We start from the raw sequence: 23,191 nt of genomic DNA, 5'->3' as shown, positions 1-23,191 counted from the left end.
ATACAGTATGCCATAGGGTTCAGTGTCAGTTGTTTACCCCTATGATCATGTGGCTGATTGGGAGATGTGACTTACTGTGACTTGCCGCTGCTGCCCAGCATCATGAGAGAGTAGTGCACTGCACATTGCTACCCTGGGAAAAGATCAAAATTTGAAATCTGAAGTACAATTTCTACTGAATGTGTATTGCTTTTGTACCATCATAAAGTCAAAAAATTGTAAGTCAAACCATCACAAGCAGGGGACTGTCTGTACTTATTTGATCAATAGCCAGTGCAAACAGTCTCCTTCCCTTGGTCCATGCCCTCCTGACCCTGTCAGGCTGTGACAACCCGTGCTACACAACCCCCATGTGGACACACTTTTTCCCCTGCCAGTGCTCTGACACACTGCTCTGGCCCACCATGCCTTGCTCCACACCTCCAGCAGATGCCTATCTTGCTCTGTCTGCTCCTAGAGGCTTTGAGATGTAATTGTTCAGGAAGGGGAGGAAAGGAAAGGGGGAGTCAAAAGGGAGGTGCAGATCTCCTTAAAATAATTTTTCTTTTTCTTTTTTCTAATTTGCTATTTCTAGTAAGCCATTGGCTTAGAAACCAAATTCAGTAATTCATCCATTTACCCTTTCACAATACAGCTTTTTTTTAACTGAGCGAGCCCTTCCTGGGTGTTGAGTGCATGAACTTGGACAACTCTGCTTTTTGAACTCCTAGAGATTCCTTTACTTCACTCCTGGAGCTCAGCTGGATTCCAGATGGAGGAGGCTGGCAAGCCTGAGAGAGGTCACACACAGCAGGCAGGGCTTCCGTCCCTCTCTTTTATCCTATCACTTAGGAGTGCCCTAGGATGTGTCTCAGCCTGTAGTTAGCCCAGAGAGCTGACACTGGTGGAGAGACGCATATTAGTTATGTGGGTGAGATCCCTGGGGTCCAGGAGAAGAGGAGTCTGGGATTCTCTGGTGACAGGATTCCTGAGCTAAGGATGCTGGAATCCCAATCCTGGCTTCTTCCAGCCGATCCTTAGGGAAAACACTGTGAGCCTCTAGGTCAGAACTTTTGCTCACAGGTAATGACTGGAGTGGAGGCTATGTCTCCTTCATGACTAATGGAAGTTCTCCATCCCCAAGTTCTTCACAGTCATGGCTCTGACTGAGCTTCTGCCTCTTCCCTCCTCTCTTCCAACTCTGAGCAGCTGCAGCACAAGGCTGTGGTGGGTCCAGGGTCAAGGAAGGTGAGAGGCAGCACTTCCATGATCTGGAACAGTGTGTGTGAGGAAGCAGTGGAAGCAGGGAGGAAGGGAGACTCGTGGGGCATTTCCCAGGAATCAGAGACCAATAAGCCTTGAGTTCCCACCCCTAAGCCAGAACCTACCTCGAACATTCTCAGAAATCATCAAACCCCTGGGATCAAAATCAGCCAGGAGATAAGGTAGAGAGGTGAGTATTAGGTCATAGGGGCTGCTGTGTCCCCCAACTTGTTGCCAGGCACTCCGCCCCCCCCCCTTCCTGAGCAGCCAAAATCAGGGAATGCCTGAGACGCCTTTTGCATGCCTTGGGTCTGGCCAGCCATCCTGTTCCCAGATGGTCCCCCATCTCTGCCTCTGCCCACGGGCTCACCTTCCCCCGTATGTGAACTTAATAGCGCTGGGACCTTTGGCCCTGCAGCAGGGCTGGGGTAGGAAGTGGGTAGTGTGCCCTGAGCCAGCTCACCCTCCTCAGCCCTTCCTGGGACAGCCTCTCCCTCTTCCTCCACACCCTTGGGAAATGGACCCAGATCCCAAGGACCAGAAGCTGCAAATTACCCAGGTAGTGATCAGGCCTTTCTCAAGGTTCTCTGTGCCTGTCCCATGTGGGATGCTGGGGAATCAGCAGGGACAATGCAAACATAGTGCCTGTCCTCCTGGAACATGCCAATGGGATGTCCAGGGGGCAGCGGGGGAATGCTCCAGCATCCCAAGTATTCCTCCAAAAGCACTTGCCACACCACAGTTGAGCTTACAGGTGAGCAGGACTCCAGCTGCCAGACCATGGCCATACTCACCCCACAGCACAAGCCTCTGCATGGCCCACCAGGCTCAGAGAGGGGAACCTGAGTCCCAAGACCGGGTGAGATCAGAGATAGAGTGTGATTGTATAGAAACCAATCTTATGCTAGAGCTAGGCAGGAGCAGGGCTGGCCCACAGGAGACAGTGTTATCAACTCCCACCCCATGCCCATCCAGTCAGGTGTTTACAGAGCGCCTCCACACTTGTTTGCTTGTGTGATTCCTACAATAGCTCTGTGAGGATTGTCTGCCAAGGACCATCTCCTGGAGGCCACATGGACCACAGCCCAATATTCTGACCTCTGACTGAGGCACACGGGGTTTTGCCTTGCCTAGCCTGGCTTGCATGCTCTGTCCCTGCCCCCTTTCAGATGGGGAAAGAAGCTTCAAATTAGGGGGTGGTATCTAGGGTTTGGGTGGGGTGCAGGGAGACAGGCAGGCTCAGGGAAGGAGGGCAGTTCTGTCATTGGGGACTGCTGGGAGAGGGGAAGGAAAATGGAGAGGTGGGGGGGAGGAATATGTGAAGGAAAAGGAACATTTTGGCTTCAGTGCATGGAGGTGTCCTCACTCATAACAGTGTAGTATGGGCATTGTAACCCCAAATGCCTTTCTGTATGGCTCAGGCAAATAACACAAATGAAACATACAAGGTCAGGGACAGGGAAGGGTGGAGACTGCCATGCTAAAGCCACTGCTAAAGACTCAATGCTGCTGAATCTTCTGACTTAAAAAACAAGACGAACAAACAAAAAACTAGAAATCTAGATTGTGATATAAAATCTCCTCATTTAAATGCTGGCTCAATTGTTTAAATACACACACATACACAGTGAGGGCCAAAACAAATGAGTTTGCCGTCTCTGGCCTAAGCACTGGTCACATGCTTGGACAGTGAGGCTGCTTCTACTCCCAGCTCAGGGCACAGTGAATGCTGGACAAACATCTGTTGGATTAAGCCCATCCCTCCTGCTTCTGAGGTCTGGCCTGCCTCCCTGTTCTGTTCAGGATCTGTTTTCTGCAATTTCAGAGGTGAAGGGGCCCAGGTATACCTGCCCTAATGTGAGAAATTAGCTTCCAGTTCTCTGAAAGGGATTTTGCAAACAACCCTTCTCCAACGCTCATTTCCACAACATTCCTAACATCCGTATGCAGTTCCAGATTTTGCAAAGTATGTTTACAACACTCGACAGTCACTCAATGCCACTCTGAGGAAACTGAGGCCCAAAGGCCACTAGTAAGCAGTATAAACAGGACTTGATCATAACAACTATTTATTGAATGTGCTATGTATGTGCTGGGCTCAGGCCTCCAACTCAAACACTGACTTGTACTCTCTGAAGTGTCGTTGACGTGGAACATGTCAGGAATCCTTTCCTTCATCACTGACCCCTGCCCGGGGCATCTGTGGCTCCCAGCTTGAGGAGACAAGTGATATTCGTTAGATGTCACCTTGATGAAGCCTCCCAGATTTGCTCCAGGCAAAGTCCCTTCTCACTGCCAGCATAATTCACACTGTGTTGTTGCTGGTCCTGAGTCCATCTCCTTCACAGGACAGCAAGCTACCCCAGGACTGGGGCTGTCTCATTCACTTCTGTAACCTTGGGGAGGAGCTAGTGTGTGAGCTGGCATTACGCTTGTTGACCGACACCAACAGTGACAGTGCACCAGACTTGAGGGAGAAAGAAAGGGGAACTGAGCTTTAGAGTCACTCTCTTGATTCAGGTGCTCATGTAGATGTTCTCATGGAATCTTCACCACAACCTCTTGTGGGAACCATCATCATCCCTGTTTTACAGACGAACAAACTGAGGATGAGAAGAGGTCATCCTTCTCCTTGTGTAGCCAAGGTCATACAGCTAGGAAGAGACAAGCCTGGACACTGTGCTAGAAGGTGAGGGTGGGGTTATTACATATTCCTTCCCATTTGCTCCTACTCTCTGTGGGTACAGTCCTAAATGCAGCAAGTAACATTTAGGGGCAGGAGACCAGGTGCCTGGGGCTAATGGTGGAAGGACTGTCCCACAAGAGTGGGCATTAGGACCTTGAACTGACAACTCCCTCTTCCAACCAAAGAAGGACTATGGTCTGTGCCTCTCCCAAGAACACAGGAAGCTACGGGGAGGAAAGGAAAAGGCCTGACAGCTTGGACCCTGCTCTGAGCACAGATTATGTAACACTTTGAGAAGCCTCCGCTAACTCCCATACACACAAAGTTTTCCCAGTAGACATACATGTGTGTGGGCAGCCCTCCACAATGGCCAGGCAAAAAGGCCATGTTTGGTCCCCAATGTCCAGGCACCAGTTAGTCTTCATGACTTTTTCCTCTATTGACAGGGGGGCACAGAAAGAGCCCGGGGAACATATGAGGGAAGGGGCTGAGGAAGGGGAAGGAGCAGATGACAAATCCTGAGCCTTCTGCCCCTGCTTAGAAATGCCACAAAGCATCCCCGGAACTCTACAGACAGGTCTGTTCGGGGGCTCCACCACCCTAGCCTCACCTGTAAAGATAATTCTCATGTGGTGAGAGGTCTTTCAAAGGGGTCCTACACCCCAGAGCTTACATAATGGTCCCAAGCTCAAATTCTCTGATCCCTCTGCCACAACACAGCCTTCCTTATGGTCCCCTCTGGAGGTCAGGAATGTCCCCCTCTCCTTACCACTGCAGTCCCCACAGGGGCTTGCCTGGCTTTGGTCCTATTCCTCTGGGAAGAGGTAGTTGTTGCTCTTCCCCCCACCTCCCTTTGGAATCTTTCTAGGCAAGTTGTTGCTCTCGGTGTGATTAACCACATCACTCTCTAGGTCTGTGAAGAGATCAGGTCAGTAGCTGCTGGAGGTGTCCTACGTCTGCAAGCAGCTGGGCCAGTGTGGGACAGCTCCTGCCATCCAAAAACTCTCCCTCCAGCTGGCAGTCGGTACTGTCTCTGTAGCCTAAGAGAACAGGCCGAAGCCCTATTATCTGGGACAACTGCTTGGAGGTAGTGCTCACAGCTCTAGTGTTCTAATTCTTCCAGCCTTGGGTTCCCTGACTCAGCCCAGAAGATCTGGGAAAGGATGTGGAGGCCCTCCCAAATCCCATCATCAGCCCTCAAATCAATAGCCCTAGAGGAGCAGAAAGGGGGTCAGTTTTGAGACGTGGTCCCTTCAGGCTCTCTGAAAACTGGACCAAAGTCGGAACTGAAGTTTAGGCTAAAAATGAAGCCTGGGATATTTGCAGAGGCTGCCGCCCTGGTGTGTCCGCTGGTGCTGGCCCAGGTTGGAGCTGTGGGCAAAGGCCTTGCCACACTGCAGGCAGACAAATGGCTTCTCACCGCTGTGGGGCACCTGGTGAACGAGCAGGTGGGAGCTCTGGCTGAAGCTCTTACCACACTCACTGCAAGCATAAGGTTTCTGGCCCACGTGAACATGCTGGTGCCGCAGCAGATTCGAACTGTCCACAAAACTCTTGCTGCAGTCAGGGCACTTGTAGGGCTTCTCACCCGTGTGTGATCGTTGGTGTTTAAGGAGCTTTGAGCTGTGGTAAAAGCTTTTGCCACATTCTGAACAGGCATAGGGTTGTTCACCCAAGTGGATGCGCTGGTGCTCAGTGAACTGAGTGCGCTCACTAAAGCCACGGCCGCATTCAGGACACTTGAAGGGCTGCTCTTCATTGTGGGTGCGCTGGTGCCGTAGGCAGTCCGAGCTGTTGGTGGAGTTCTTGCCACACTCATAGCAATTGTAGGGCTTCTCACCAGTGTGTGAACGCTGGTGCTTGAGCAGATACGAGCTGCGCCCAAAGCTGTCACTGCACCAGGCACAGTGGTAGGGCTTCTCACCCGTGTGTGAGCGCTGGTGCTGCAACAGGTTGGAGCTAAGGCTGAAGCTCTTGCCGCAGTCCCCACAGCGGCAGGGCTTTTCACCGGTGTGCGTGCGCTGACGTTGGATCAGGTTGGAGCTAAGGCTGAAAGTCTTACCACACTCAGCATATGTGTAGGGCTTCTCACCCGTGTGAACCCGTTGGTGTTTAACCAGGTCCAAGCTGCGGCCAAAGGCCTCCCCGCACTCCAGGCACTTGTGGGGCCGGAGGCCTGAATGGGAGCGACGGTGTTGGATGAGGCTGAAGAAACGGCCACACTCGGGACAAGGGTACGGTTTTTCACCAGTGTGTACCCGGTGGTGCTTAACCAGATCTGAGCCACGTCGGAAGCTTTTGCCACACTCCGGACAGCTGTAAGACTTGTCACCCGCGTGGCTGCTTTGGTGGTGAATGAGGTCAGGGAGGCAGGCTGAGGTCAGTCCACACTTCCGGCACTCGAAGGTTTTTGGGGACTGCAAGACAGTTAGTCTTGGCAGGGGTTTCTTTCCTTCCAGGGCCAGAGCCTGACCTACATAGGTATTGCAGGCCCAGCATCATTTCCTGGGCGGCCGGCTGCCCGGGCCACACCAGGAAGGGCCGCTGAGGTGGAACCACCTCGCAATCCAGGGGCGACCTGGGGACTCCCAGGGACCCTGATGTCCCGTTCCTCTGCCACTCCACCCCGTACGGGTTCTCCTTCGCCACTTCTGGAGCCGCCGACTCCATCGCGGGTGAAGAGTGCCCCGTCTCCTAGATGCCAACTACTCAGCTTACAAGCACAGCCACAGCTGGGAACACTAGGAGCCTAGGAATCCAGCGCCGGAGACGGAAAGGTCCACAAGCACCTGCTGCTCTAGCCGCTCAAGCACTAGCCCGAACGTTCTCGGTAGGTTTAACCCTAAGCACCCCATGGGCGGCCGCTGTCAGAAATTGACACTATCGGCCTGGCTGGAGGTTCTTGGAGCCCGTCAGCCGCCACCGCTGGGGGGCAGCGAAGAGAACCCGAAAGGAGGAAAGGCGGTCGCTGCCAAGGACACGCTGGGGACGGAGTAGCCAAGTCAGCCGGAGCAGCACGGAAGGAACACTCCATGATCGGACGCCTGAGTTCCCCAGAGGCCCCTGGAAGAGGTCCTGAGCTGGGCGAGTCAGGCCGCGCGCGGACTACATATCCTGGCACGCTCCGCACTCGCTCTTGGGCTCGCACAATGATTAGATAACCACTCCCGACGTGCCTTCTGCGACCGTGCACGAACCAGAGTTCCGGGTCCGAGAACTACAGCTTCCGACTCGCAGGATAACTGCGGCGGCGCTATTTAAATAGCGTCAGCGAGGAGCGGCCTGGCTACGCCCCTCTCCTACAGGGCAGCTCCCTCAGATAAGCGGCGAGCGGTGGGGCGGAGCCTTAGGCCCGAGCCAAGATGGCGGCTGGGAAGCCAACCCTCACGGACTCGCTCTCGTTCTGCCTCGCGCAGCTCACGGCGGCGGCCGGGGCGAGTCTCGCGGGGGGAAAGGACCCAGCTACCAACGAGACACCCCTGGGCCGTGCGCTCTTAGCCCTCCGCACGCGCCACATCAAGGCATCGGGGGGAATCGAGCGCTTCCGGGCACGCGGCGGGCTCCGTCCCCTTCTCGCGCTGCTACGACAAGCGGCTGCAGCGGGCCCCGCCCCGTCCCAGGCCGGCCCCGCCCCCTCGCCTGTCACGTCAGCTGTTTCTGCCGGCCCCGCCCCCTCGCCGGGCCCCGCCCCCTCTACTTTGTCGTCGACGCCTTCGCCGCCAGTGCGCCTGCGTAAGACCCTGGACTTGGCGCTCAGCATCTTGGCTAACTGCTGTACGGAAGGGGCGTGCCGGGCTGAAGTGCGCAGACTCGGAGGCATTCTTCCTTTAGGTAAGTGCTCCGCCCCCATTTCCTAGAAGGATTCCACGCGCGTCTCCGTCGCTGTCACGGCCTGGGCAAAGTCGATTTTTTTGTGTCATAAGCTGGAATAACGTACTTTGTGACAGTGCAGTGCCCCCATCTCTCAAGCCATCACGCCCCGTGATGTCACTGCTCTCTCTATAGATTATACCCGAGCCCTTCCAGACCGGATAATTACAACCGTTATCTGGGTATTGGCTGTCAGCACCTCCCTTGCGTCTGGGCTGGTGGAGGCCAAGGGATTATTTGGTGACTTTTTCACGTGATTCTTATCCTCCATTTATGATGTTCATAGCAGACACTCAGTGCCTACTCTGTGCAAGGGTCCGAAGCCCCCCTTATGAGCTGGAGGCTAGAAGGTGGAGTCGTGCTGAAAATGGGTTCTATGGTCAGTCAGACCTGGCCAACACACCTAACCCCTCCGAGACTAGGACTTCCTGTTGTAAAATGGGATAATAATAGCTACCTCACAAAATTAGAGTGGGGAGAAAACGAAATACAAATATAGAACGCAGATACTGTAAGCATGGGCTGGGTACTTCGAGTTATTAAAAACCAGCACAGTAAGAATAAATCCCAACAAAAGATAACAAGCTTTTCTGTTTAACAGCTAAATTGGCGCCTCCTAGTGGCAGTAATGCAAACACAGTTTACACATCATTGCCTGCCCTCTATGACATTTTGCCAGTTTTAACGAAATCTTAATTTTTTGGAGAAAGCGAAGCATTAATATATTTAAAATTTGCATAAAATGCATCCGGACCGTAACGTTTTTGACAAGAGTCCTCTAAAAGTGATGGGTTTTGTTATTAGTATATAATCCCTATCATTCAGACACTGTTTTGCATTTTAAATATCTCCTGAATCCATTCACTTGTTTCTATCCCTGCCTCCACCACTCACCCAGAGACTAGTATCCCCATGCTGGGCAGTGCTGGTAGCTGACTTGGTTCAAGCCATTGTACTTTCTTGCCTGGACTGTTGTGACAGCCTCTTTGTCACTCCTCCTGCCCTGTTCCTTTCCGTTGTTATCCATTCTCTTCATGGATACCAGATTGGGTCATTTCACTTCCCTTCTTAAAACCCTTGTGTGGTTCCCAGTGCCTTCACACTTAAGTCCCGAACTCTTGCCCTGGCATTCAAGGCCCTTCATTAGGTCACAGCACAGACACTGGGTCTTACCTCTGGGCCTCTGCGAAGGCTGCTTCCAAACCTGAAATGCCCTGTAACACCCCCATCCACCATCCTTCTAGCAAATACCTACCTATTTAGCCTCCAACCTAGTCCAAGCATTAGCCTTTGCTGAAGGCCTTCCCTGATGCTTTTAGGCCACATTCTTCAGGTGATTGATGAGACAGTAAGGGGCAGAACCCTCAAAAGGCCAAACTCTCCTTGCAGTGACCATTCTTCAGTGTGTGAAGACAGACAGCATCCAGAACCGAACAGCCCGTGCCCTGGGGAACTTAGCCATGGAACCTGAGAGCTGTGGGGACATCCACTCTGCTGGTGAGAAGGCTGTGAGGGTGGGGTTAGCTAGGGCTTGGGGTGGAAGAAGGGCTTGGCTGTCTGTCCTTGCTCACCCTTTGTCCTCCCCTTCCCTCTCCAGGCGCTGTTCCCCTGCTTGTTGAGAGCCTGACAGCGTGCCAGGACTCACAGTGTCTGCAGAGTGTGGTGCGTGCCCTCCGCAACCTGGCGGACTCACCCCAGCATCGCCTGGCCTTGGCACAGCAGGGAGCAGTGCGCCCTCTGGCTGAGCTCCTGGCTGCTGCCCCAGACCCCGCACTGACCTCGGCCCTAGTCCGTGCCCTCCTGGAACTCAGCCGAGGCTGCTCCCGGGCCTGTGCTGAGCAGCTGAGTCTGGGCGGGGGACTAGGCCCACTTGTCAGCCTGGCTTCTCACCCTAAACGGGCGGTACGTGAGGCAACCATCCTGATCCTTGCCAATCTGTGTGCCCAGGGTCTGGTGCGGCCTGCACTGGGCAATGCTGGTGGTGTCGAGGTGCTGCTAGGTGAGCTCCGGCGGCGCCGGGGCCCCAATGGGGCTGGCCCAGCCTCCCAGCAGCCCCTGGTGCGGGCTGTGTGCCTGCTGTGCCGGGAGGCCATCAATCGTGCCCGGCTGCGGGATGCTGGAGGTTTGGAGCTGCTGATGGGCCTGCTGCGGGACCCTCGTGCCAGTGCCTGGCACCCTCGCGTTGTGGCTGCCCTCGTGGGCTTCCTCTATGATACTGGGGCCCTGGGCCGGCTACAGGCCCTGGGACTTGTACCTCTCCTGGCTGGACAGTTGTGTGGTGAGGCTGGCGATGAGGAAGAGGAGGGAAGAGAAGCTGCTTCCTGGGACTTCCCTGAGGAGCGGACCCCTGAGCCGGCAGAGGCTGGAAGCTTCCGAAGCCTCAGGTGAGTCCTGACCTCAGGGCTTGGGAGGGTGAGCCATGCTGTGGGTGGGGCTTTGTGTCTGCTCTGGCCCTCCTCACTACTCCCACCTCATTCTGTCTCAGAAAGATGTTTATTGACTCTGACTCCTGATTCCTTGTTCTTCCTTGACACGACCACTTTCCAGTTTCCATTAAACACATCTCCTCTCCTCTGAATCTGCCTTTTGACCTTGGCTCCACCCCAGCACCTCTGAACTTAGGACCCCAGACAAGTTTTGGGGAGATAGTATGTACACTGGGTGAGCTGGTATTCTCTGGAGTCCAAATTTTTTTCTTTTTCTTTGTTTTTTGTGGCTGACTGATACTGGGATCTAAACCCATGACCTTGGGGTTATAAGGCTGTTCTCCAACCAACTGAGCTAACCGGCCAGTCCCTAACTTTTTATTCTGTTACCATTACTTAGAAGCTGAAACACCATGGGCCGGCCCGTGGCTCTCTTGGGACAGTGTGGTGCTGATAACACCACGGCCACGGGTTCAGATCCCATATAGGGATGGCCGGTTCACTCACTTTGGAGAGCATGGTGCTGACAACACCAAGTTGCGGGTTAAGATCCCCTTACCAGTCATCTTTAAAAAAAAAAAAAAAAAAAAAATGCTGCAACATCATGGGAGAGCTAATTACCTTCTCCGAGCCTCTGATTGTTGTGTATAAAATGGAGGATAATAGCATACATACCCCATAGGGTTGTTGTGAAGATTTTTGTTTTTTTATTAGCATCTTCATTGTTACAGATCATACTTATTCTTTATGTCCATTATCCAATCGTTGTGAAGATTAAATGAGGGCACTTTGCCCCTTACCTGGCACTGAGTGGCGCTCTGTTCATGTCAGCCTTCTTGTGGACTCTCTGGCTCCATCTCCTACCACTGTCCGTGGTGCTTGCGCTCTTACACCCTGGCCTCTAGCTAGTTTTTGAATGTGACAGGTAGCTCCATCTTAGGGCCTCTGGTTGCTCTTCCTTCTGCCCAGAACATGCCTCCTCCTGTAATGTTTTCATCTCTCACCTCCAAGTCTTTGTTCAGATCTTACCTTCCCAGTGGGGGCTCCCATCACCACCCTTTTAAAATTTCAACTCTCTTCTTCCCTGACTCTTTCTATTCCCTTTTTTTCTCTGTTAGCATTTTAAACGGCACGAACTCCACACTAACATGCCGTATGGTTTACTTATAATACTGTTGTCTGCTTCCCTCACTGGAACATAAACTCGGGAGGACAGGAACTTTGTTCCTGAAACAGGACTTGGCACATACAGGCATCAGGAATAGCTGAATGAGGCCCCTCCCCACCTTCTCTTTCCTCTCCTAGCTCCTTGTCTACCCTCCTCTTCTTGCCTGGCTTTACCTCCTCTTGCCTGGCTTTACCTCCTCTTGCAAGACCACTCTTGACTCTGCTCCTTCTCCTTGGTCTCTGTGCAATTCTGCAGGTCGTGGCTAATCTCCGAGGGCTATGCCGCGGGACCCGGAGATATCTCTCCAGACAGGTCTCCTGAGCATTGTCCACCACTGGAGTCGACGGAGCCGGCCAGCCCCACCCCAGGCTGGACCACACTTCGGGCGCCCAGCACACTGTGCACACCCGGCCGCTGCCCTGCCGCGGCCACTGAGGAGCCTTGGGGCCGTGAGGGGCCAGCGCTGCTGCTGCTGTCACGCTTCTCCCAGGCCTCCGACCCGAGTGGGGCGCTGGTGACTGGCCCCGCGCTGTGCGGCCTACTGGCCTATGTGACAGGTGCACCCGGCCCGCCGAGCCCGCGTGCACTGCGCATCCTGGCGCGCCTCACCTGCAACCCTGCCTGCCTCGAGGCCTTCGTGCGCAGCTATGGCGCGGCACTGCTGCGCGCCTGGCTGGTGCTGGGCATCGCGCCAGATGACTGGCCCACGCCGCGTGCCCGGCCCACTCGCCGCAGCCAGCACCGAGAACTGGGTATGTCACTGGCCATGCTGCCCACATGCGAGGCCCCTTCCTCTTCCTATGCCTTCTGTGGACCCAGGACCTCGCTTTACTGCCACTTGCCCTCTCACTGTCCTCCCCAGCCCACCACCCAAACAACCTCAGTGACCAGGTTTGGGGGTGGCTCGGGACATTCTCTTCTGTTCCAGAGTCCCAGCATGCAAAGTTCTTTTCTATCCTTTGTCCAAGACTTGGGGCTCAGATACCCTGACCCTAGGTGTGGCTCCAACAACCTAGAATCTTGCCTGTCTACATTTCTTTAGTCAGTCTCTTTTTGGTTTTGCATTGTCCTGACCACTTCCCCACAAGGCACAATGATTTGTGAACCCCCAGGCTCAGGCACCATGTCCTCTCAGGCCCCACCACCACTTCCAACACTGTCAGGGACCGTCCTGTCTTCTGCGCCCTGACTGCAGACTGTTTCAGTCCTTGAGGGCACAGACTTGCACCCTGACCATCCCACTTTCTGTTCTTGCTCTCAAGTTCTACTTCCTAGCATACTGACCCCCTCCCTCCAGGGCCTGCAGTCATCCCTCTTCCATGTCCTGATTTCTTGCCATGAGGGTTCACCCTCCTTACTTTCAAGGGCCCAGAGTCCTGTCTTGCCCATCCCCCTCCACCCCAATCTGGGACACCAGCTCCCAACCTGACCGGCTCTGCCCTTCCTTGCAGGTGAGATGCTGCTGCAGAACCTGACCGTACAGGCCGAATCGCCCTTTGGAGTAGGTGCCCTCACTCACTTGCTGCTCTCTGGGAGCCCTGAAGACCGTGTGGCCTGTGCACTGACCCTTCCCTTCATCTGCCGGTGAGCGGGATATGGGAGCCTTACAGGGGTCAGAGGAGCAAGGTTGATATTTCCCAGTCCCATTTTTTTCCCCACCTCCTGAAAGACTTCCCCTTCCCCCTCAGGAAGCCCTCTCTGTGGCGCCGGCTACTTCTGGACCAGGGCGGCCTCCGTCTCCTTCTCATGGCACTAACCCAACCAGCTCCACACCCGCTCTTCCTCTTCTTTGCCGCAGACTCCCTTTCCTGCCTCCAAGGTCTGATGTCTCCCACTGTGAGCCCAGCTCTCCCACCTGCAATCCCTTGGGATCTAGACTCACCTTCCCCTTGCCTCTATGCACGTCTGCTGGACCCAGCCCCCATCCCTGCTCCTGACCTGCACTTCCTACTGGACTCAGGCCTACAGCTCCCTGCCCTGCGAGCAGCCTCGGCTACTGCCTCCCCTTTTTTCCGGGCCCTGCTATCTGGCAGCTTTGCTGAAGCCCAGATGGACCTGGTGCCACTGCGAGGACTGTCATCCAGTGCAGCCTGGCCCATCCTGCATCATTTGCATGGCTGCCGGGGCTGTGGTGCTGTCCTGGGGCCCGTGCCCCCACCAGGTGAGCCTCTGCTGGGCTCAGAGGCTGAGGAGGCATTGGAGGCTGCTGGCCGTTTCCTGCTGCCTGAGCTGGAGGAGGAGCTGGAAGAGGCCGTGAGCCACATCCACCTGGGACCCCAGGGTGGCCCAGAGTCAGTGGCTGAGGTGTTCCGCTTGGGCCGGCCCCGGCTGGCCGCCCACTGTGCCCAATGGACACTAGGGCCCGGGCAGTGCCCACGGAAGCGGGCCCTGGCCCTGGTGGGGCTTGTGGAGGCAGCGGGGGAGGAGACAGGGCCCCTGACAGAGGCTCTGCTGGCTGTGGTGATGGGAATTAAGTCAGGGACAAGGGTCCCAGCCTAGACTGTTGATGTCCCCTTGGAGGGGACCTAAGAACAAGTTGGCTGTGAAGGAGACCTCCCTCAGAGTGGCACGGGAGGAGACTGAGCAGAAGGAGTCATCATCGAGGACAGATGAGAAGATGGAACTGGTCCCCAGGATGATGGTCTGAAGACCCAGGAATAAGAAGCCAAGACCAGGGTCTGGGTGTGGGGTCCAAGAGGAGAACAGTCCGGGGCCCCAGGTGCCTGGCCTGGCCCAGCCCTCTATAGTTGACATTAAAAACTTGGGAGCTGTATACCTCTATTGTATGTGTCTCTGCTTACTTTCCTGTGGTAATACCCCGGCCCCTTCACTCACCAAGCACGGTCTTGTCCAGGTCTCTGGGTCACAGGTCACGGGTCTTTGTGTCAGCCACCCTTGGCATGAAGGAATTTAACAAGTAATTGTCCAGTGGTTCCTGGAGCCCTGGGATAGGGTGGAATTTCCAGGCTTCTCCCTAGGATGTGGTTTTGGGCCCTAGGGGAAGTCTGCTTCCTGCTTACAGGGCCTCATTGCTCGACACAGCCCCTCAGCTGGACACATAGACCTGGCCAAGGCTGAGAGGGTTGTGCTGAGGAAATGCTGTGAATGTGGGGGTGTGTGTCTAAGGCCTTGGCACTACTGTTTTCTGACTGTCCTTCACTCATCTTGGACCCTCAGTCTTTGGGTCTGTTTTCATCTCTTGGGACCTACTGCTGTCTGCCTGAGGGGAAGACAGCTGTGTTTCTGGAGTCTCTGAAGCCCTGTCTTAGTCATGGCCAGAGAGAACCAAAGCCCCGTACTGGCATTCAGTGAGAGAAGGGCTCACATTGCTGTGACCACCCCCCAAGGCAGGCTTCCAGATTCTTGACCATTTGGGTGGCAGCCTGACTGAGTAGAGTGCTGGATGAGGCCTGCCAGGGTCTGCTACCGGGCAGCTAAGGTTGGCACTTGCTGGCTGTGCATCTGTAGGTGTTCATCCAGGTCTTTGGTTCTCAGGCTGTGCATTAGAACCATGCAGAGAGCTTTTAAAGAATACTGATGCCTGGGCCCTTTTGACTGCACTGGACTGGTAGGTTCCCTGGGCATCAGTATTTTTAAAAAGCTCCTCAGGTTGTTCTGATTTGCTCCTGGGTTGAGACCCACAGTCCAGTGCTCAGTTCTGTCCAGCACAGTGGCCGCAGCACAGTGCGCCCACACCCACCTCTACAGTGTCTCATTACTAACCTTGATTTCTCATGGTTTCAGTCCAGGGAGGCCTCTTGTTACGCTGTGGCTGGAGTCTGTGTCTTGCTTTCTTCTCTGTGTTCATCAGAATCTTGGGAAAGGGCTATTTTGGAACAGGCCTGGGTCAGCTCAATATTCGGGAAGGACTTTGTCTTGCAGGCTTGCTGGGGTTTTTGGCTGCCTGGGAGTGTTTTCCCTGAGTCTGCATGGGGCTTGGGCCTGGGGTTCAGTTTACCTGTGTCTGTATATTTCCAAGTCTCGGAGGGAAGGTCTGAGGTGGGTTCACTGTATCTGTCTCATCTCTGAGAGATTTCATTGTGTTTAGTATGTATGCCTTGTGAGATCTCTTTATTTCGTTGTCTGTCGTGGTCTCCGATGGAAGGTCTCTGAACCTGGGATCTGACCTATCCTTAGAACATTACTATGGCCCCCAACCACCAAATTAGTCTGGGACAAGTCTTTCAGGAATGCCTGGGTGGGGGTGAGGGGGCTATCTAGGACTCAGGTGCTGGCTTTGGAGGGTATCTGCTTGGGGGCCTCAGTCTGTGTCTATGATTCTCACCAGGCAGGGGTTCTGGGGCTTGGTCTGGAAGAACCACTTCTCTGACTCTGGCTGTGTCCGCCTGGGGCTCCCTGCAGCTGAAGCCAAGGCTGGGGTGTGGTCACCTCCGCGGCAGGCTGCCGGGCTGGGCTTGGGTGGGCCTTGGTGTTCCCTCCCTTCCACGCCCCCATCCCGGGTTCCCCCGCTCATAGCCCCCCCATCCCCATCCCAGCGGGTCCCGGCTTCCTTACATGGTCACGGCCGGGCTTCCAGCTCCCGGACGTCCCCCCGCCCCCCGCCCCCACCGGACACGGCCCCCGCCCTGCTCGCCCCGCGCCACCCGCCCGCGCCCCGCCATGGAGGACCTGGGTGAGTGGGGCCCGGATCCCCCGGTCCCCAGCCCCTCACTGCTGCCTGGATCCCCTTCTCCACCCTCGCACTCCCCGCATCTTCCATCCCTGTCTTCTCGCTCCCTCTTCTCGTCTCTGCCCGCGCCTCCTTTCCGACTCCACGTCCCCCTTCCTGCCTCTCCCTTCCTGTCTTTCCCGGGCCGGCCTCTCCCTCCCTTCTCCCTTCGCTCCGCTCCTTCATCCCCTGCTGCAGCGGATGGCCGGGGAGGTGCAGCGCCCTTGGGCGCCTGGGCGCGAGGGCTCTGGGAAGGGAGGGGTTAAAGGGGCCTTGGGTCTGGGGACTGGGGAAGTAGACGGGAGAGGAGAGTGTGACACCAAGTTTTGAAGAAGAAAACGGACCTGCGGAGAGTTTTGGAAGGGAAGAGTTAGGCTCCTAAGTGTGGTGCGGGTCAAGTCCTTGGGAGCAAGAAAGAGCATAATAGAGAGGAGAGCCATGATACCAGAAAGGGGTTACGGGTTCCACCGTGGTGCTCAGAGATGAAGAGCGAAGGGGCAGGGACTTCTCTGTTCTGGAAGAAAAAGGGTTCAAAGGGCCCGGATCTGGGGATGGGAGTCTTGGGGTAGGAAGGAGGACCCAGGTATCTTGTCCTCACTATTTGCTGAGAACAGGACGGCTGTGCCCCGCACGGGAGAGAAGGGGTTCCGGCACTCTGCAGTAGAGGGTGCTCCTCAGTAGGGGTAACTGGCACGGGTACGGGGGAGAAGAAGCCAATCGGAAAGCAGGTCCGGGCAAACTCGCCAATGAGGAGCGGAGGGTGGGACTCAGGGGGTACTGGAAAAGGGCCAGGCTGGGCGGGGCCTGTGTAGGTAGGGGGAGGAATTAGTGAGTGTGGCAGAGAGAGCATCCAATCAGAAAGCTGGATGCCAGGCGTAAGGCCAACTGAGCAATTTGAAATGGAGCCAAATTTGACTTGAGTAAGGAGCCGATCTTGACTGCATCAGGGAAGACCGGGAGAATAAAAGACTCAGGCGTCTGGGTTTGTGCTCGACTCCCAGGATGAGCCAATCAGCAGGTCCTGGTCGTAAATATTCCATTCTACCCCTTCCACTTCTCTGCCTTGGTCTGGCCCTGTGTTTCCTTCTGATTCTTGACCTCTCTCTTACTACTGGCTTCTGTCCTTCTCAGATACTGCCCACTTGGAACCCTTCTACTGTGACCTCTTAAGGTCCTGTCTTTGCCCTATCTTGACCCCTCAGTCTCTCACCCTGATGGCCTCTCCCTGCAGATGCCCTGCTCTCTGACCTGGAGACCACCACACACATGCCAAGGTCAGGGGCTCTAAAAGACCATCCCCCAGAGCCAGCCACACCTCCCCCACCCTATGGTCACCAGCCACAGGTGAGATCAGACTGGGGCATCTACTAGGGCCAGGCTTGGCCTGGGCTAGGGGAATCTGAGACTGAGTGGAGCCAAGTACAGGCCTGTCATTCCACACATGTGTCTCTTCTCTCTATAGACAGGGTCTGGAGAGTCTTCAGGAGCCTCTGGGGACAAAGACCATCTGTACAGGTGAGGGGCCTGGGAATTGGGGGATGAGGAAGCCAACTGAGTCTCGGGTGAAGAGGCTTGGATTCCCTGCCCCTGAACCCAGGCTTCCACCCTGTTTCCCAGTACGGTATGCAAGCCTCGGTCCCCAAAGCCTGCAGCCCCTGGCGCTCCTCCATTCTCCTCTTCAAGTGGTGTCTTGGGCACTGGGCTCTGTGAGCTAGACCGGTTGCTTCAGGAACTTAATGCCACCCAGTTCAACATCACAGGTATCAGGGTTACTGAGACAGGACTTTATGGAGGGGGGCAGGGCAGTGAAGGGAACAGATTAAGGGGCATAGACTTCCCAGTGTAGAAGTCAAAGGGACACAAATTAATTGGGAGGGTGGGTTGAGCAAGTGCCCATGTCTGGTGCCCTTCTCTCCTCTCTCCAGATGAAATAATGTCTCAGTTCCCATCTAGCAAGGTGGCTTCAGGAGAACAGAAGGAGGATCAATCTGAAGACAAGAAAAGACCCAGCCCGTGAGTTTGACGTAGTTGGCAGGGCTGGGAGAGAGGTGGTGCAATGGGTCCTCGATGTGTGAATTACTAGAGGGAGTGTTACTCTGGGAGGCTCTGAGATGACACAAGCTGTGTTCTTCACAGCCCTCCCAGCCCTTCCCCTATCCTCCCAAAGCCTTCGGCCACCTCGGCCACTCTGGAGCTGGATAGACTGATGGCATCACTCTCTGACTTTCGCGTCCAGAACCATGTGAGTCAGGCAGGATGTGGGTTGGTATCAATTTGTGGCTCCCCAACCCATTCTAGATCCTTCCACGTCTGCTGCCTTGCTTACTCAACTTTCATGTCCTCCCCACTGCAGCTTCCAGCTACTGGGCCAACCCAGCCACCGGTGGCGAGCTCCATGAGTGAGAGCTCCCCATCCCCACCAGGGCCGACTAGCGAGGGTAGCCTGGACACCATGCTGGGGCTACTGCAGTCTGACCTCAGTCGCCGTGGTGTTCCCACCCAGGCCAAGGGCCTCTGTGGCTCCTGCAATAAACCTATTGCTGGGCAAGTAAGTGGAGCCCTGTGAGAGGGGAGGCAGAGACCCATAGACCCATCTTTACCGAGAGCCAGGCTTTGTGCTGTTTCCTTTTAATAAATAACTGTGAAGTGGGTGTTATTGTTATTAATATTTTAGGATGAGGAAACTGAAGCTCTGAGTCATACAGCAAGTAAGTGGTAGGGTGAGAATTCCAATCTAGTTACCATTTATTGTGCTCATACCGTGTGCCAGGCACTGTGTAAGCTCCTGCACAACCCCCATCTCACTTAATCTTCACAAGAGACTCATTGGCTCCACCCACAGCCATTCACAAAAATTCTCCTCCATCAGAGTCTGGACTGGGAGCTCTGGTTCTTGGCTTATTGACTGAGCAGATGTGATTGACACAGCTGTGACCAGTGGTTGACCTAGGGTCTCCTGTTAGGTGAAGTGCCTGACTCCCATCACAGAATTGCCAATCTCAAATAGGTGGCATTATGACTTTTGTGGGCCTTAGGCATGTTTGTCTTCATGGGTCTCTTCCCCTATTAAAAAAATTAAAAATAGTCTTTTATGCCTGTGGTAGTATAAAGATAAATATATTGATTTTATATATTAAATAATTTTCTTCTAGTTCATTTTTTCTTCTTGATTTTAAAATAAATTAAAACATTTTCATGGGTCCCTAAGAGTATTGCAGGCCCTAAGCACCGTGCCTCACTGTGACTCATGGACAAGTCAACCCTGAAGCAAAGCTGGAGGACTTGGGTTGAATCTCCATCATTCGCAGGCTGCATAATCTCGAACATTAGATTCTTCATCCTGATCTCTCAGAGATAAGACTCAAAAAGCACCATGTAAACCCTAGCTCACTGTGCATGTGGCAGTCCAAGGCCCACTCTGACCCAGGCTTCACCCCCAACTGGCAGGTGGTGACGGCTCTGGGCCGCGCCTGGCATCCTGAGCACTTCGTTTGCGGTGGCTGTTCCACGGCCCTCGGAGGCAGCAGCTTCTTTGAGAAGGATGGGGCCCCCTTCTGCCCCGAGTGCTACTTTGAGCGCTTCTCGCCACGATGTGGCTTCTGCAACCAACCCATCCGACACGTGAGCCCCACCTGGCCCCACAGATCCCACCTGTCTCGCCCAGAGCGCCTGTGCGACGGGCCTCATCCGGATTGGTCCCAACCCCAACCCCCAACCCCAAACCTATCCCTTGGCAACGTCTATGGCCCCTTGTTCTCGACTCTCCCTCCTTGACTCCCAAATTCATTATTAGATCTTCTGCCCCTCAGACTCATACATCAGCCGTGTCACCTAGGTTCCGGGCGGGAGGGAAGGGAAGAAGGGATGAAGGGCCACACTGAGGGTCCCCTTTCATTCACCGCAGAAGATGGTTACCGCCTTGGGCACCCACTGGCACCCAGAGCATTTCTGCTGCGTCAGTTGCAGGGAGCCCTTCGGAGATGAGGGTGAGAGCGCGACTCCCGCCTTGAAAGCCGCGGGTCCCTCCACATCTCGCCCCGCCCCCTCCGACCTCCGGAGTCCTCCTGGCCCTGAATTTTCTCCTGCTCTTTTCTGGCCCCACCCTCTTCCACCCGTGGGTTCCCATCCCATCTCCTCCCGCGCTGCCGCCGCCCCAGAGCCCGTCCCTCTTTCCCTACCTGCTCACGCTGCCCCTCCTCCGGCCCCACAGTCTCAGATCTTATGGGTCCCCAGTCCCGCCTGCACCCCTTTCAGCTCATTTGTTCCCGTCCCCTAGGTTTCCACGAGCGGGAGGGTCGCCCCTACTGCCGCCGGGACTTCCTGCAGCTGTTTGCCCCGCGCTGCCAGGGCTGCCAGGGCCCCATTCTGGATAACTACATCTCGGCGCTTAGCGCGCTCTGGCACCCGGACTGTTTCGTCTGCAGGGTGCGCTGTGGGAGGGGCGGGGTCTCGGGGGCGGGGCTAGGATCCTGGGGCGGGACTAGGGGCCTGGGGCGGGGCCGCGGGAGTCGCAGTGGGTTACTGGGACAGCAACGCGAGGTGTCTGCTCGGGGCTGTGCCGAATGACCCTTCTCGGCCTTCCCTCCCCAGGAATGCTTCGCGCCCTTCTCGGGAGGCAGCTTTTTCGAGCACGAGGGCCGCCCGCTGTGCGAGAATCATTTCCACGCGCGGCGCGGCTCTCTGTGCGCCACGTGTGGCCTCCCAGTGACCGGCCGCTGCGTGTCGGCCCTGGGCCGCCGCTTCCACCCGGACCACTTCACCTGCACCTTCTGCCTGCGCCCGCTCACCAAGGGCTCTTTCCAGGAGCGCGCGGGCAAACCCTACTGCCAGCCCTGCTTCCTTAAGCTCTTTGGCTGACCGCGCGTCGGCTCGGCCCTCCAGCAGGCCGCGTCCCCAAAGACCCCGGCCTTCCGGAAAAGACCGAGTCCTCCAGACCCCAAGGCCTTGCTCTTTGAACTTGGGGCTGTCCCCAACACCCCGCTCTGAGGCCCCGCCCACTGGAGAGACCCAACTCTAAGGTACTTATCTAAGTTCTCGAAGGTCAAGTTCAGAAGAGGCCCAGCCGGTCTGAAACCCACACGCCCCAAGAGTGGATCGTACCCTGAGGAGAGATCCCGCGTGAGTCCCTCACTCTCTTCCCACCCTGAGGGAGTCCCGTGACTGGAGGAGGGTCCTTGCAATTCCGACTAATTGGAGCCCAGTCCTGGACGTCCCTGCTCCTCACTCCCTCACTGTTTTGTGCACTTTTTTCTATCTACATAAACACACATTCCACTTCTCACTGGTGCTGTGTCTCTGCGCAGAAGAGCCTTGCCTCCATACGCCCCCCCCCTCTGTCCCCGGCGGTCTCTAGGCCACTGCCCTGTGGCCCGAGTGGGACCTGTGCTCAGCCCTCACAGGTGTGACCATTCCTGAACTTCAAATGTCAGATGAGCCCAAGTCTGGAAAGGGCAACGACCTGTGCAGGATTGTACAGAGAGTGGCGGAGCCAGGACAGGAGCTCAAGCTGGGGCCGAAACAAACATTCCAGTCCTCATTACCTCTTCTTCAGCTCCCTATATCCTTATCCCTGAAATATGCACTTAATCTGCTCCCCCTACCACCCTGCCTTTGTTTGGTTCCCAAATTTTGGGGCTCCTTCCAGAAGTGCCAATTTATGCCACACTTTGGGTCTGGGCACTAACGCACAGCTTCCTCTTACTTGTATTGACCCACAACATAGCTGATCACCTGTAGGTTTACCCCTTTCTCACCCCTGCACTCGAATATCCGCTTCCAGGGGAGACCATCAGCATGTCCAGAGTCATTATTTACTTTCCCTATTGGTTCATCAGTCTCTCCCTGAGGCTTTTCCTGGCCCAGCCCTGTGCTGGGTTGTGCTGGGTCCACAGGGATGAGTCAGGCCTAGGCAGTCACTGCCCTGGAGAGCCCTAGGCTGGCCAAGGAGACTGATACTTAGGCAGAAGATGACACTTGGTGTGGCCAGGGCAGCGACTGAAGGAAGCACTGGGGGCCGTAGGACCTGGAAGGACACTTCTGACCCATACCTGGAGTCAGGGAAGTCTTCCTAGAGGTGGTGACACTTGAGCTAAGTCCGGGTGTGGAGAAGTTCAGGCTCCACCTGAGTCCCCAAATTCCAGGGGCCTTTCTGAACCCCAGAACCTTTGCCTTGGACCCTACAATTCCCTAGGGATGGGGCCTGGGCCCCTGAGTCCAGACTGCAGGGACCTTTGGTGCTAGAAATGGGCGATCCTCAAAGGCCCTTCCAGCTCATCAGGAAGAGCTTAGAGCCAAGGAGAGCATGTGTGGGCAAGAGACAAAGATAAGGTGTCCTTTGCCTCTGGCAGACCCCAGATCTTTTCTTTTCTGAGGCTCCTCTTCTTGGGTCTTCCCAGGTCTCCTACTCTTCTCCTTCCACATGTTCTCCCCGGGGACTGCTGCTCATACCCTAGCATATAGCCACTTCCCTCTCTTAAGGATGCTCAAATTGGCCATCTCCAGTCTTGATTCATTTATTCATCAAATGTGCATTGAGCACTTACTGTGACAGGCTCTGGGGAGACAATGGGGAACCAAGCAGACACGCTCCTTGCCCTCGGGGAGCTGAAGTCTAGTAGGGGAGACAGATGACAAACAAGTACACAAGTGGCAAGTGTGTTGAAGGAATGGGGCCTTCCCTGACTGCCTAGGTAAAGTCAACTCTTGCCCTGCTTTCGACCTCACAGCACCTCCCTAGTTCCTTCAAAACACATATTGCTATTGTGAATTATTTGTTGCTTGTTTTTGTCTGTTTCTGAGACTGGAGTAAAAGCTCCTGAGAGCAGGGAACATGTTTGCTTTGCTGACCATTGTCTCTCCAGTGTCTAGAATGGTGCCTAGTCTAGTCTGGCTTAGTAGGTGCTCAGTAAATGTTTATTCATGAAGGAAGGAAGGAAGAAGAAAGGAAAGGAGGGAGGGTGAGAAGGAAAAAAAAAAAGAGAACAAAGTTAAAGAAGGTGGGGAAGGGGTTACTTTTTCCAGGTAGCCAGATAAGGGCTCTGTGAACATGTAACATCTAAGCTGAGACTTTAAGATTGAAAAAGAGCCAGCCAGGCAAAGAGCCTGAGAAGAACATTCCAGGGTGAGTGAAC

The 23,191-nt window shown here is 55.1% G+C and overlaps 3 protein-coding genes across 4 annotated transcripts; 2 read left to right on the top strand and 1 right to left on the bottom strand.

Annotated features, from left to right (window-relative positions):
• Nucleotides 1-3,325: 3,325 nt before the first annotated feature.
• On the bottom strand, nucleotides 3,326-6,632 carry LOC134380439 (zinc finger protein 501-like). Its single transcript, XM_063100326.1, is given in 2 exon segments — nucleotides 3,326-6,342; nucleotides 6,344-6,632. Coding segments are annotated over 2 exon segments (1,371 nt in total). The 5' UTR covers nucleotides 6,599-6,632; the 3' UTR covers nucleotides 3,326-5,226.
• A 275-nt stretch (nucleotides 6,633-6,907) lies between these two features.
• On the top strand, nucleotides 6,908-14,167 carry ARMC5 (armadillo repeat containing 5). Of its 2 annotated transcripts, XM_063100324.1 has the most exons (7): nucleotides 6,908-7,759; nucleotides 9,188-9,295; nucleotides 9,396-10,182; nucleotides 11,648-12,144; nucleotides 12,844-12,976; nucleotides 13,081-13,211; nucleotides 13,353-14,167. In XM_063100324.1, exons 1-7 carry the CDS (start codon nucleotides 7,291-7,293, stop codon nucleotides 13,889-13,891), a joined length of 2,664 nt encoding a protein of 887 aa, XP_062956394.1. In that variant the 5' UTR covers nucleotides 6,908-7,290; the 3' UTR covers nucleotides 13,892-14,167. The 2 variants fall into 2 exon arrangements, with proteins under 2 accessions (XP_062956394.1, XP_062956393.1); XM_063100323.1 differs by having other exon boundaries at nucleotides 13,081-14,167.
• Nucleotides 14,168-15,998: 1,831 nt separating this feature from the next.
• On the top strand, nucleotides 15,999-21,297 carry TGFB1I1 (transforming growth factor beta 1 induced transcript 1). The gene is made up of 11 exons (XM_063099835.1): nucleotides 15,999-16,025; nucleotides 17,293-17,405; nucleotides 17,524-17,576; nucleotides 17,679-17,821; nucleotides 17,987-18,074; nucleotides 18,198-18,303; nucleotides 18,415-18,609; nucleotides 19,509-19,682; nucleotides 19,966-20,047; nucleotides 20,338-20,486; nucleotides 20,652-21,297. Exons 1-11 carry the CDS (start codon nucleotides 16,013-16,015, stop codon nucleotides 20,916-20,918), a joined length of 1,383 nt encoding a protein of 460 aa, XP_062955905.1. The 5' UTR covers nucleotides 15,999-16,012; the 3' UTR covers nucleotides 20,919-21,297.
• Nucleotides 21,298-23,191: the final 1,894 nt, after the last annotated feature.

Source organism: Cynocephalus volans, chromosome 6, assembly GCF_027409185.1.
Source record: "Cynocephalus volans isolate mCynVol1 chromosome 6, mCynVol1.pri, whole genome shotgun sequence".
Classification (NCBI taxonomy): domain Eukaryota; kingdom Metazoa; phylum Chordata; class Mammalia; order Dermoptera; family Cynocephalidae; genus Cynocephalus; species Cynocephalus volans.
The sequence above is the reverse complement of the archived record's forward strand: the minus strand, read 5'-3'. Positions and strand labels throughout refer to the sequence as shown.